General features: G+C 35.7%; 1 protein-coding gene across 2 annotated transcripts in view; it reads right to left on the bottom strand.

Moving 5' to 3' along the window:
- The window catches only part of ext1c (exostoses (multiple) 1c), a 122,460-nt gene that overhangs the window by 82,412 nt on the left and 25,764 nt on the right, over positions 1–14,284 (bottom strand). For both annotated transcript variants that reach the window (XM_056479430.1, XM_056479431.1), the window contains exon 3: positions 11,182–12,009. In XM_056479430.1, coding sequence (XP_056335405.1) covers positions 11,182–12,009 — 828 coding nt within the window. The remainder of the gene's footprint in view (positions 1–11,181; positions 12,010–14,284) is intronic.

Raw genomic sequence — 14,284 nt, 5'->3', positions numbered from 1 at the left:
CTAGAGGTTTGCTGGAGGTTTGCAGGAGGTTTACTAGAGGTTTACTAGAGGTTTACAAGAGGTTTGCAGGAGGTTTACTAGAGGTTTACTAGATGTTTGCAGGAGGTTTACTAGAGGTTTGCTGGAGGTTTGCTGGAGGTTTACTAGAGGTTTGCAGGAGGTTTACTAGAGGTTTACTAGAGGTTTGCAGGAGGTTTACTAGAGGTTAGCTGGATGTTTGCTGGAGGTTTACTAGAGGTTTGCAGGAGGTTTACTAGAGGTTTACTAGAGGTTTGCTGGAGGTTTGCTGGAGGTTTACTAGAGGTTTGCTGGAGGTTTACAAGAGGTTTACAAAAGGTTTACTAGAGGTTTACTAGAGGTTTGCTGGAAGTTTACTAGAGGTTTACTAGAGGTTTGCTGGAGGTTTACTAGAGGTTTGCTGGAGGTTTACTAGAGGTTTTCTAGAGGTTTTCTGGAGATTTTCTAGAGGTTTGCTGGAGGTTTACAAGAAATTTTCTAGAGGTTTGCTAGAGGTTTACCAGAGGTTTTCTATAGGTTTGCTGGAGGTTTTCTAGTAGTTTGCTGGAGATTTTCTAGAGGTTTGCTGGAGGTTTTCTAGAGGTTTTCTGGAGATTTTCTAGAGGTTTGCTGGAGGTTTTCTAGAGGTTTACTGAAGGTTTCTGCAATTTTCTAGAGGTTTTCTGGAGGTTTACCAGAGGTTTTCAAGAGATTTGCTAGAGGTTTTCTAGATGTTTACTGGAGGGATGCATATATATTTTCTAGAGGTTTACTGAAGGTTTTCTAGCAGTTTTCTAGAGGTTTTCTAGAAGTTTGCTGAAGATTTTCTAGAGGTTTGCTGGAGGTTTTCTAGAGGTTTACTGAAGGTTTTCTGCAATTTTCTAGAGGTTTTCTGGGGGTTTTCTAGAGGTTAACTGGATGTTTTCTAGAGGTTTGCTGGAGGTTTTCTCTAGGTTTTCTGGAGCCCGGGCCGCAGCTTAAACAGGGCAAGATATGGAGCCTTTTCACAAGACTTTTATGATGTATTTAACGCTCATCAGGATCCTAAATGTTCTTAATATTTAGATTTTTTTCACGTATGTGTATTTATATGTTTTATGTCTGTATTGTATTATCTTTTCATCAAATTACAAAAACCAAATTCCTGCTTATGTGAGGTGTGTGTAATGCAGTGTGTATGGGGGCAGGACAGTAGATCTCTCTTATCATTATTATCTCTCTTATTATCACTATAAGGGTCATTATTCTCTCTTCTGGCTGCCATTATCAGTCTCACACTATCGTTTTCCTTCGTCTGAAAGTCTTGATAACACCATTGTGGAGTTTTCTTTTATTATTTCATCAAACAGGATTGTAAATAAATGATTCGTCACGCTCTCCCAAATATGACCACTTCTGCTGCTGAGAAACACACAAATGTGGATTGTTCTGTAGCTAAAAATAATCGAAAAAATAATAATTTCTTAAGGGGGTTAATAATAATGATATATGCAGTTTTTACTTTTATTATATATGATTTTGCTTATATACATTTATATTAGTTGCATACAAAATAAAAGTTTGTTTTGACATAATATATGTGTGTATGTACTGTGTATGTTTATTATGCATATATAAATACACACATGCATGCATATATTAAGAAAGTGTTTATTTATATTGAGGTATAAATATATATGTATATGAAACAACTTGTATATAAATGTAAATATCTATATAACAAAATTGTTTGGCATAGTTTTTGTTTCTATGTATGTGTATGTGCGTGTATCACATAAACATAATAAATAAATAAATAAATAAATAAATAAATAAATAAATAAATAAATTATATATATATATATATATATATATATATATATATATATATATATATATATATATATATATATATATATATATATATATATATATATATATATATATATATATATATATGTGTGTGTGTGTGTGTGTGTGTGTGTGTATATTTACAATTATTAAAAACAAAAACAAAACAGCCAATTTGATTTGCTTATTAATTTGATTATAAATACTGGTTAAAGTTCATTCATTCATTCATTTATTCATTTTCTTCGGCTTAGTCCCTTATTTATCAGGGGTCACCACCGCGGAATGAACTGCCAACTATTTCAGTATATGTTTTACGCAGCAGATGGCCTTCCATCCGCAACCTATTACTGGGAAACACCCATACACACTCATTCACACACACACACTCATACACTAAGGGCAATTTAGTTCATCAATTCCCCTATAGCGCATGTGTTTGGACTGTGGGGGAAAACGGAGCACCCGGAGGAAACCCACGCCAACACGGGGAGAACATGCAAACTCCACACAGCAACTCCAACTGACCCAGCCAAGACTCAATCCAGCAACCATAAAAATACCACAACTACAGTATATAATGGGATTGATTTTGTTTTGCTGATGCATTTTACCACACAATGGCTCATCCAGTCATATGTATTATAGGCAGCATTATGTTTGTTTAATGTCTTCAGTTCAGCAGGGCTGTGAGTGTCTTCAGGTTAATCTGTGAGCAGCAGATGCCGCTGGTCATTAACCCCACAGAACCTCCTCTGAGGGCTATTTCTGAGACGCAAACCTTAGAAAACCACCGCAGTGAAGACAAGAGAGACTCAATTCCTGATCCGCCGCTCGTCTGCTCAGTTATAGCTTCAGCCACCGCAAAACCCAACAGTAGACTAGCTATATTGCTTCTATATACAGTTAAAGGGATAGTTCACTAAAAATGAAAATTCTGTCATCATATACTCACCCTCACGTCTTTTAAAGCTGTTTGAGTTCCTTTCTTCTGTTGATCACAAAAGAAGATATTTTGAAGAATTCTGAAAAACGGTAACCATTTACTTCCATAGAAACAAAAATGCTAAGTCATTGGTTACCAGTTTTCAGCATTCTTCAAAATATCTTCTTTTGTGTTTCACAGAAAATAGAAATTCATAAAGGTTTGGAAACACTAGCGGTTGAGTAAAGTGTGAGTAAATTTTCCTTTTTGGGTGAACTATCATTTTGAAGATAAAATTTATATATTTATATATACTGTGCTAAACATAAATAGTGAAACGAGGACACCCTGTTTTATCCATTTCTCAGTGAATATAAGTAATATATTTTAGTGCATATGAACAAAACAGATTTATTAAACAGATGTATGTATTAAAATTATATTTCAGTCACCAAAGATCTTTAGAAAAAGAAAGATAATACATTAAATTAATTTATAATAATTGTAATAATTAATTGATTAATTAATTAATTTCTAATATAAATTTATAATTTAGAATAATTAATTAATTAATTGGTAATAATTAATTTATTATGCGAAATATTGCAAAAAAAAAAAGACAAACTACAACATTTTATATTAACTTTTTAATTTATATTATTAATTACATCATTCATCATCATTTTCTTTTCGGCTTAGTCCCTTTATTAATCCGGGGTCGCCACAGCGGAGTGAACCGCCAACTTATCTAGAACATGTTTTATGCAGCGGATGCCCTTCCAGCCGCAACACATCCACACATCCATCCCAACATCCATCCACACTCACTCACACTCATACACTACGGACAATTTCACGAGTTCACACTTGCAATCGTTTCAGAATAAAGCGTATTTGGCGTGCTGTCCGGGGAGAGCGCTCTGAGCTCGGGGAGACACCCCAACTCGAGTTATTCCCCTTATCAGGAAACAGAGAGGAATTGGGATTTGAACGAAGTATCTAGCCCAGCTCCAGAACGCTCCCCCGGGATTGTAATGCTTAAGAGATGAGGTGTCGGGGTGGTGGAGGGATGCTAAAGTCTTGAGATGCTGCAGGTAAGACAGCTTTGGTATATATAGGGGTTTGGTCAAGAACTGATTGGATAATAGAATAATTGTCAATGACGTATACTGAAACTTCTGCGCATGCTCCTCCCGAAATTTGTTTACAAAACATCACTTAGCCTACCCAACTCACCTGTACCGCATGTCTTTGAACTGTGGGGGAAACCGGAGCACCCAGAGGAAACCCACACAAACGCAGAGAGAACATGCAAACTCCACAGAGAAACGCCAACTGATCCAGCTGAGACTTGAACCAGCGACCTTCTTGCTATGAGGCAACAGCACTACCTACTGCGCCACTACGTCGCCCTATTATTAATCACATTTTATATATTTTTTATATTCTCTTGATTTTTGCTCTGTATTTATTTAATATTTTGTCATTTCATATATTACTGGTTAAAAAAAATTGCTAAATTATTGCTGGTAAAACTCTATAACACTATATAGAAAAACCACAACTGCAACTGTAGTCTGTAGTATATAATGGGATTAATGTTCTTCTGTTGACACAGTTTACCACAGTATGGCTTATATTTAATATAGGAAGCATTATGATTTAAAAACATATATATATATTTACATTAAAGTCTTTTCCCTCCAAATAATTTCAGCCTTCAATATCGCATGATTCTTTATGAATTTATAATATTACGCTGATTTAATGATCAATAATAACTGTTCGATGTTGAAAACAGGTATATTTTGGAATATTATGTAAACCTCCATTGAAATCTAAACTTAAAAAAATTAGAATAAAAAACTAATAATTTTTAAAATCTTGATCACATCGGTGAGCACAAATTCACGAAACACAACTTGAAAATCATTAAAAAATGTGACCGATTGTCTACAAAGTCAAGTCAAGTCAAAGTTTATTTATAAAGCGCTTTTTAAAAACAACAAGTGCTTACCAACGTGCTGTACACACGTACACCAATTAAAACAAAGGACAAATTCAACAGACACATGACTCTCATTTGGTAATAAAAGCCAAAGAGTAAGAATGGGTTTTAAGACTCGATTTAAAAACAGAAAGGGTTGCGGCCTGCCTAACGTAGGGAGGCAAATTATTCCAAAGTTTGGGGGCCACCACTACAAAGGCACGGTCCCCCCTGGTTTTTAACCTTGCACATGGAACAGCCAAAAGTAGCTGATCAGTACATCTAAGTGCCCTTGATGGAGTGTACAATTGGATTAATGAGGACGAGTATCTTGGTGCTAGTCCATTAGGCATTTAAACACCAAAACCAAAATCTTAAAGTGTATCCCTAACTGTACAGGAAGCCAATGAAGAGAAGCCAGTATAGGTGTAATGTGCTCCCGTTTGCAAACGTGCAGCAGCATTTTGCACCCTCTGCAGACGAGTAATAGAGGTATGGCTAATACCCACATAGGGGACATTACAATAATCTAGCAGAGTCGAGATAAAAATATGTAATATGTAATAAAGGACAAAAAAGACTGGAAAAAGCTAGCTTTAATTACAGAATTAATCTGTTTATCCAGTTTGAAGTCACTATCCATAATAACACCAAGGTTTTTTACATCAGGTTTCACAAAAGAATTTAACACACCAAGATGCAAACAATCCTGAGTTCCCCCGGACCCAAATACCACCACTTCTGTCTTTTCTTCATTGCACATTAAAAAAATGTCATCTTCTGCAGTCACTAGCACTGCCTACAGTGTTGCCAGATGTTGCTGACAGTTTCCAGCCCAAAAGCTTTAGAAAAACCGCTGAAAACCAAAAAGCACCCAACAATCAATAGTATAAACTATAATAACCTGGGTTGAGGCTGAGGAGCGTCGGGGAGGAGGGAGATCACAAGCGTTTCTACACTGTTCTAAGCACATGCATGCGAAGAACGGGGGATATGGCGGAGCTATGGCATCTCTCTGGGAGATCAAAACAGGTGTATGAGGGAAGACCGAGGCCCAAATTTTCACTACCCGCCTATGTCATTTTTTACCTGCAAAAATAAATTCGAAACCGCTCAATCTGGCAACACTGACTGCCTAAAACACACTGTTCTGTCCTGGTGCTCCAGCACACACACTCCCATGTTCACTCCAGCAGAAACAAAGCATTTTGTGAATGTTTTTCTCCCTCAAATGCACCACGGACCACCTCACACCTGCACCGCTACGTTTGTTTCAGCGTGGGAGAGATCTCAGACCTCTATAAATGAACACATTCATCCCTGTGTCCTCGCCACAAACCAAAAGCAAACACCAAGAGGGAATATTCCTTGGCTTTCTGCTCCATGCTGGATTTCAGACACATTCTCTGTGGTATATCTGTGGCACTGTTTTACTTCTCCTCCCTTATTTTCCCAAATCTCTCTCCATCCAAATCTGTATTTTTAAATTCCTCAGGGAGATGCTGTGTGCATTACAAAACAACTTGGAAATGCATGGCTTGACTCATAGAACAGCTGTGCTCCATTATAATATAGGACAGAAGTACTGTTCTGCACAAATACACAGGCATACTGTGAACAATTCAACGTTTATGGTGCTTTTTGCATCACATGACAGCACTCATAGAGACACAGTGAAGCCATTCATTACACAGTGGCAAGACAAATTGTAGTTTAAACAATCCCCATACACATAGATCACAATTTTCTATTTGTAGTCTGTTAAAAATTAAATAAAATATTTTTTTATTTTACATTTATTTCTTATTTAATTTTTACATTAAATAACATTTTTATTTTAAATTAAACTAAATTGAATTAGTTTCAGGATCAATTTTAGTCCAAACAATTCCCATTCACATACATCACAATCGTCTGTTTTTAACAATTAAATTAAATTAAATAAAAAATTAATTTTACATTTATTTTTTATTAAATTGTTTTAATTAATTAGTTTAAATTGAATTAACAGTGGCAGGAAAAATTTGTAGTTCGAACAATCACCATTCACACAGATCACAATTGCTTTAAATTAAATTAAATTAAATTAAATTAAATTAAATTAAATTAAATTAAATTAAATTAAATTAAATTAAATTAAATTAAATTAAATTAAATTAAATTAAATTAAATTAAATTAAATTAAATTAAATTAAATTAAATTAACCATGGCATGATGAATTTTAGTTCACACAGATCAAATTTGTCAGTTTAAAAATAAAATAAAATAAAATAAAATAAAATAAAATAAAATAAAATAAAATAAAATAAAATAAAATAAAATAAAATAAAATAAAATAAAATAAAATAAAATAAAATTAAATTAAATTAAATTAAATTAAATTAATCGTGACAGGATGAATTTTAGTTCACACAGATCAAAGTTGTCAGTTTAAAAATAAAATAAAATAAAATAAAATAAAATAAAATAAAATAAAATAAAATAAAATAAAATAAAATAAAATAAAATAAAATAAAATAAAATAAAATAAAATAAAATAAAATAAAATTAAATAAAATTAAATAAAATAAAATAAAATAAAATTAATCGTGACAGGATGAATTTTAGTTCACACAGATCAAAGTTGTCAGTTTAGAAATAAAATAAAATAAAATAAAATAAAATAAAATAAAATAAAATAAAATAAAATAAAATAAAATAAAATAAAATAAAATAAAATTAAATAAAATTAAATAAAATTAAATTAAATTAAATTAATCGTGACAGGATGAATTTTAGTTCACACAGATCAAAGTTGTCAGTTTAGAAATAAAATAAAATAAAATAAAATAAAATAAAATAAAATAAAATAAAATAAAATAAAATAAAATAAAATAAAATAAAATAAAATAAAATAAAATAAAATAAAATAAAATAAAATAAAATAAAGTTACATTAAATTAAATTAAATTAACCGTGACGGGATGAATTTTAGTTCACACAGATCAAAGTTGTCAGTTTAAAAACAAAATAAAATAAAATAAAATAAAATAAAATAAAATAAAACTAAATTAAATTAAATTAAATTAAATTAAATTAAATTAAATTAAATTAAATTAAATTAAATTAAATTAAATTAAATTAAATTAAATTAACTGTGGCAGGATGAATTTTAGTTCACACAGATCAAAGTTGTCAGCTTAAAAATGAAATTTAATTTAATTTAATTTAATTTAATTTAATTTAATTTAATTTAATTTAATATTTAAAATATTAATATTTTATTATTTTGTTTTAATAAATTAGTTTAAATTAAATTAACAGTGGCAGGATGAATTTTAGTTCACGCATATCAAAGTTGTCTGTTTTAAAAATTAAATTAAATTAAATTAAATTAAATTAAATTAAATTAAATTAAATTAAATTAAATTAAATTAAATTAAATTAAATTAAATTAAATTAAATTAAATTAAATTAAATTAAATTATGCCGCAGGATGATTTTTAGTCCAAACAAATCGTCACGGGGGCGCAGTGTGTAGCACGATCACCTCACAGCAAGAAGGTCACTGGTTCGAGCCCTGGCTGGGTCAGTTAAGTGTGTGTGAATGAGTGTGTATGGATGTTATAGATGTTGGGTAGCGTCTGGAAGGGCATCTGCTGTGTAAAACATGTGCTGGATAAGTTGGCGGTTCATTCCGCTGTGGCGACTCCTGATTATTAAAGGGACTAAGCTGAAAAGAAAATGAATGAAATATTAAATATTGAATACATGATTAATATGTGCAAAATATGACGTTTTTCCTACACTAATGTTCCTCTCCACTTATCCTCTCCTACATCTAACAAAGTAGGAATGTGCATTATAGAAAAGAAACAGCTTAATGAAGAAAGCTGAACATTTATAAAGCATCATAGGACTCTTTTTAAAAAGGTTTTCACTGTCCCTTTATGACAGCCCATGTAGGAATACTCTGAAATGAACATAATGCCATCTTAAGAGCACATATTTCTGATTAAATTGCCAATATCTGATATTCTGTACATCTATGTAGCACTTGCTGCTACTGCTAACACATTTATGATGTACAATAGTCTGCGTGTGTCATCCTCGAGAGAACATTTGATACATGTTCAGCGTTATTCACACTTGACACTTTGCCGTGTGTTACATAAGTAAAACACACCCTGCTGTAACCGATAGCAGCTTCTTGTATTTAACACGCAGCAACTCGAGTTCAGGGCCTGCGGACGGTGTCACTGGAAAGAAATGTGAACTTCCAAACTGCAGCTTTAATATTGATGTAATGATTCAATCAACTAATGATTCACTTCGATTCACTGACATCTCCATTGAGTCACTCAAACCATAACTGATCTGATATCCGCCATTGGTCCTCTTTACTTCCAGAATGAACATTTGTTGATCATTTACTCTACTCCTCGTCATCCATGATGTTAATATTGTTCTTTCATCAGTCAAAAATAAACATGAATATAAAACTGCAGCTAGTGATCTAATGATTCACTCAACTAACGATTCAATTTGATTCAATTTACTGACAATGAAACCACAAACTCTATTGAGTCACTAAAAGCAAAACTGTAGCTTCAATACTTATGTAAAGATTCACTCAATTATAGATTCAATTTGATTAATTTCACTGTCAAACTCCAGTGAGTTACTAAAACAAACCAAAACTGTAGATTCAATATTGATGTAATGATTCACTCAATGATTGATTCAATTCACTGACAAACTCCATTGACTCACTGAAACCAAAACTGTAGCTTCAATAATGATGTAACCTTCACTCAATGATTGATTCAGTTCACTGACAAACTCCATTGACTCCCTGAAACCAAAACTGTAGATTCAATATTGATGTAATGATTCCCTCAATGATTGATTCAATTTGCTGACAAACTCCATTGACTCACTGAAACCAAAACTGTAGCTTCAATATTGATGTAACGTTCACTCAATGATTGATTCAATTTGATTCAATTCACTGACAAACTCCATTAAGTCATTGAAACATACCAAAACTGTAACTTCAATATTGATGTAACGATTCACTCAATGATTGATTCAATTCACTGACAAACTCCATTGAATCACTGAAACCAAAACTGTAACTTCAATACTGATGTAACGATTCACTCAATGATTGATTCAATTCACTGTCAAACTCCAGTGAGTCACTGAAACAAACCAAAACTGTAGCTTTAATATTGATGTAATGATTCACTCAATGATTGATTCAATTCACTGACAAACTCCATTGAGTCACTGAAAGCAAAACTGTAGCTTTAATATTGATGTAACAGTCACTCAATGATTGATTCCATTTGATTCAATTCACTGACAAACTCTATTAAGTCATTGAAACAAACCAAAACTGTAACTTCAATACTGATGTAATGATTCACTCAATGATTGGTTCAGTTCACTGACAAACTCCATTGAGTCACTGAAACCAAAACTGTAGCTTTAATATTGATGTAACGATTCACTCAATGATTGATTCAGTTCACTGACAAACTCCTTCGAGTCACTGAAAGCAAAACTGTAGCTTTAATATTGATGTAACGATTCACTCAATGATTGATTCAGTTCACTGACAAACTGCATTGAATCACTAAAACCAAAACTGTTGCTTCAACGATGATGTAACGATTCACTTAATGATTGATTCAGTTCACTGACAAACTCCATTGAGTCACTGAAACCAAAACTGTAGCTTTAATATTGATGTAACGATTCACTCAATGATTGATTCAGTTCACTGACAAACTCCTTCGAGTCACTGAAAGCAAAACTGTAGCTTTAATATTGATGTAACGATTCACTCAATGATTGATTCAGTTCACTGACAAACTGCATTGAATCACTAAAACCAAAACTGTTGCTTCAACGATGATGTAACGATTCACTTAATGATTGATTCAGTTCACTGACAAACTCCATTGAGTCACTGAAAGCAAAACTGTAGCTTTAATATTGATGTAATGATTCACTCAATGATTGATTCAATTCACTGACAAACTTCATCGAGTCACTTAAACCAAAACTGTTGCTTCAATATTGATGTAATGATTCACTCAATGATTGATTCAATTCACTGACAAACTCCATCGAGTCATTTAAACCAAAACTGTAGCTCCAATTTTGATGTAACGATTCACTTAATGATTGATTCCATTTGATTAAATTCACTGACATCTCCATTGAGTCACTAAAACCAAAACTGATCTGACATCAGCAATTCTCCTTACTTCCAGAATGAACAGGTATTGATTATTTACTCTACTGCCCATCAACCAAGATGTTCATTTCTGAATTTTTGCACTCTAAATGAAAACATGAAGTAATAATAATATAAATAATCACAAAGCATTCATCCTGTACGTGAACCAATCCGCATTCAGATATAAGCATAGAAACTCCCAATTGACTTACCTCTCGTACTCCTGGTTGTCATGGTCACAGCGAGCATCTTTGTGTTTCTCCCAGTCTTTTCCATGGCGACACGTTGTTAAAGAAACGATGTCCTTGCCATTATGTATGTGATGCAGAGCGTTGCGCGTATCCGAGCCGATTCCCGTCAAATAGCGTTTGCCTTTAAACATCAACAAATATTTCCTTCTCGGAGGAACAGAGTTGCGTACCAGCCATCCTCTTTTCCCGCCCTTCTGCGGGTGCTCCTTGGAGAACAGCGGGATGGAAATATCAAAACCCGGTCGGAAATGTTCAGTATTCAGACTAGCTTTAGCTAAAATAGCCTGACCAACGTTAAAACCCAAATCCTCAGTGTAATTTGGCCAAGTGCCGGAATATAGATTGAAGATGACATGATTTCGCCCGTCGTTCCAAAGCGGGTATCCACGAATCCGCTCATCAACGTTGGGCACAAATTGCGTCGAAAGCTGATCCCTATCCAACGTATCGATTCCCAACACAAACAAACACGCTTCCCGAGGGTCCGAGGTGTAATATCTGGACTCGGAGACTGAAGTGAGAATTTTACGGTAGCTCTCTGACACACGTTCACCCTTTTCAGGTGGGTAGACGTAGACACGGAAGCCACTTTGAGTTTGGCATCGTCCGAAGTCAAAACACGTGTCCATCCGGCAGCGACTGTCCTTGTAGATGCCGCTCCATGCCTGTTTCCGCTGCCGAGGAGAGTCGCCCGGGCCGCCGCCATACTGGAGATCCAAATGCTCTGCAAAATTTGGGAGTAAAGCCCGATCCAGCCAATCAGGCCAGGGCCGCGACACCTCTCCTCTTCTGTGGATACAGTTAAAGATATAAGGGATAAAGTACATCCAGGTGGTTGTTATCACAGAATAAAGCATGACAGGTTTATCAGCAGCTGAAGTTTTACTGCGATAACAACCAACTTGCCTCAAAACATCGGTCTGAGTCGTAAAAGTTTAATTCTTTTATTAGTGGTAAAGCTGACAGAAATGAAGACGGGTGAGTGGAGCATATATGAGCACTACATTACTAAATCTGAAAAATACTATGAAATCAATAATTACAAATATAGACAGCACCCTCTAGTGGATTTACCATCTGAAACGTAGAACTAAACATACCCTAAGTAACGTATTTCAGATTCATAAATATAGACAGCACTCTCTAGTGGATTTGACATTAAAGAGCCCATATTATGGGTTTTTGAAAATGTCCTTCCATATAGTGTGTCACACAGCTCTAAGTGAAGTGAAATATCCAGCTAAGTTAGAGTTAAAGAGTTAAAACTGTTGATTCATCTATAAAAGAGTCGACTCATAGTGCTTCAAACGAGTCGTCTTGATAACGAGTCATTAGGTGTTTCGTGATGACGCGGCCACGAAACAATTTGTTGCGCGCGCAAACCCGGGAGATTTGAAACCTGCGGCCCCGCCCACTAACAGAAAAAAGCAACACACACACACACACACACACACACAGACACCGGTCGAATGAAGTCACGCTGTGCAGACGGATATTATTGACAGTCTAATCAGAGATGAAACATCAGCAATATAGCCTAGCCTTGAGGAGATCGAGTGCTTCTGGAAACTATATGCTTTCAAAGAAGACTTCATCGGTTTGTTAAAGGAAGGATCAGTAAAGACTGTCAGAACATGGATCAGTGCATCATGGATCAGGTTCTACCCCCATTTCACCAGTGTAAGTACGTGCGATTAAAATTATTGCCTCGTTTACTTTTGGCAAATTATGCATTTAGTTGTGTTTTGTTACTTGTAACCGCGTCTACTGTATCAGGTTAACTCTTTATTTTCTCATATCGCGTGTAAAGCCATGTTGAAAACGCGACGCGTGCCGCTTTGGTTACAGATCGTCAGCTGTTCCTACACACATGCAACGGTCAAGTTTCAAAATAGCAAGCTGAACTGGCGCTCTAGGCGTGTGTGTGTGTTGTGTTCCCTGGGGAAGAGTGTAATATGTGTGTGGCACCGGAGCAAGCTGAACTTCCGCTCTAGGCAAAGGATGATCACGCCGCCCTCAACGCGATAGTGAAAACGAAAGGGACCCGTTAGTAAAGTGAGGACCGGGTCACGGTTGAAATTGAAGACGGGGGGGGGTGTGATTGGGGTTATTATTCGCGGATATAACTTAGGACGTGGGTGGTGACGGAGGTGTCGCCGCTATGGACGCGCCGGCCCTGTGTGTGTGTGTGTGTGTGTGTGAAAAGAGCAAGTAGACTGTGATGGGGTGGGGATGGGGGGGTATGGAGGATGGGGGGGGGGGGGGGGTGTGAGTGGGGTTATTATTCGCGGATATAACTGAGGACGCGGGTGGTGACGGAGGTGTCGCCGCTATGGACGCGCCGGCCCTGTGTTTGTGTGTGTGTGTGAAAAGAGCAAGTAGACTGTGATGGGGTGGGGATGGGGGGGTATGGAGGATGGGGGGGGGGGTGTGAGTGGGGTTATTATTTGCGGATATAACTGAGGACGCGGGTGGTGACGGAGGTGCCGGCGCTATGGACGCGCCGGCCCTGTGTGTGTGTGTGTGTGTGAAAAGAGAAAGTAGACTGTGATGGGGTGGGGTTATTATTCGCGGATATAACTGAGGACGCGGGTGGTGACAGAGGTGTCGCCGCTATGGACGCGCCGGCCCTGTGTGTGTGTGTGTGTGTGAAAAGAGCAAGACTGTGATGGGCTAGGAGATCTCCTCGCCAGTTCTTGGACTTTTTGCTTGATAAAATAGTTCGTCGTCAGTATTTTCTAGTCCATCGTCTGTATTTACATTCACCCACTGGCATCCACTATGAAGCATGTGTGCACTGTGACTACTTTTATATTGTTGATTATCTGCTGGGCATTTCACTCTGTCTCGCGCTGAAGCCTGTCAAGGTCGACCAATCGCAGCAGGCTGTCATCGGTCCAATCAGCGCAAATTAGCTTCGCGCTGAGGAGGGGGTTGGGAACAAATGAATCGCTGAACGATTCATATGGGAGTCGCTGGGATAACTAGGTAAAAATAAATGCAGATTATAAGACCATCAAAGTGTTTTTTGACCTTGCATGCATATTAGACTGTTGTTGGAGAC

This window comes from Danio aesculapii, chromosome 19, assembly GCF_903798145.1.
Source record: "Danio aesculapii chromosome 19, fDanAes4.1, whole genome shotgun sequence".
NCBI classification, from domain to species: domain Eukaryota; kingdom Metazoa; phylum Chordata; class Actinopteri; order Cypriniformes; family Danionidae; genus Danio; species Danio aesculapii.
This window is presented reverse-complemented; position numbering and strand designations above follow the sequence as displayed.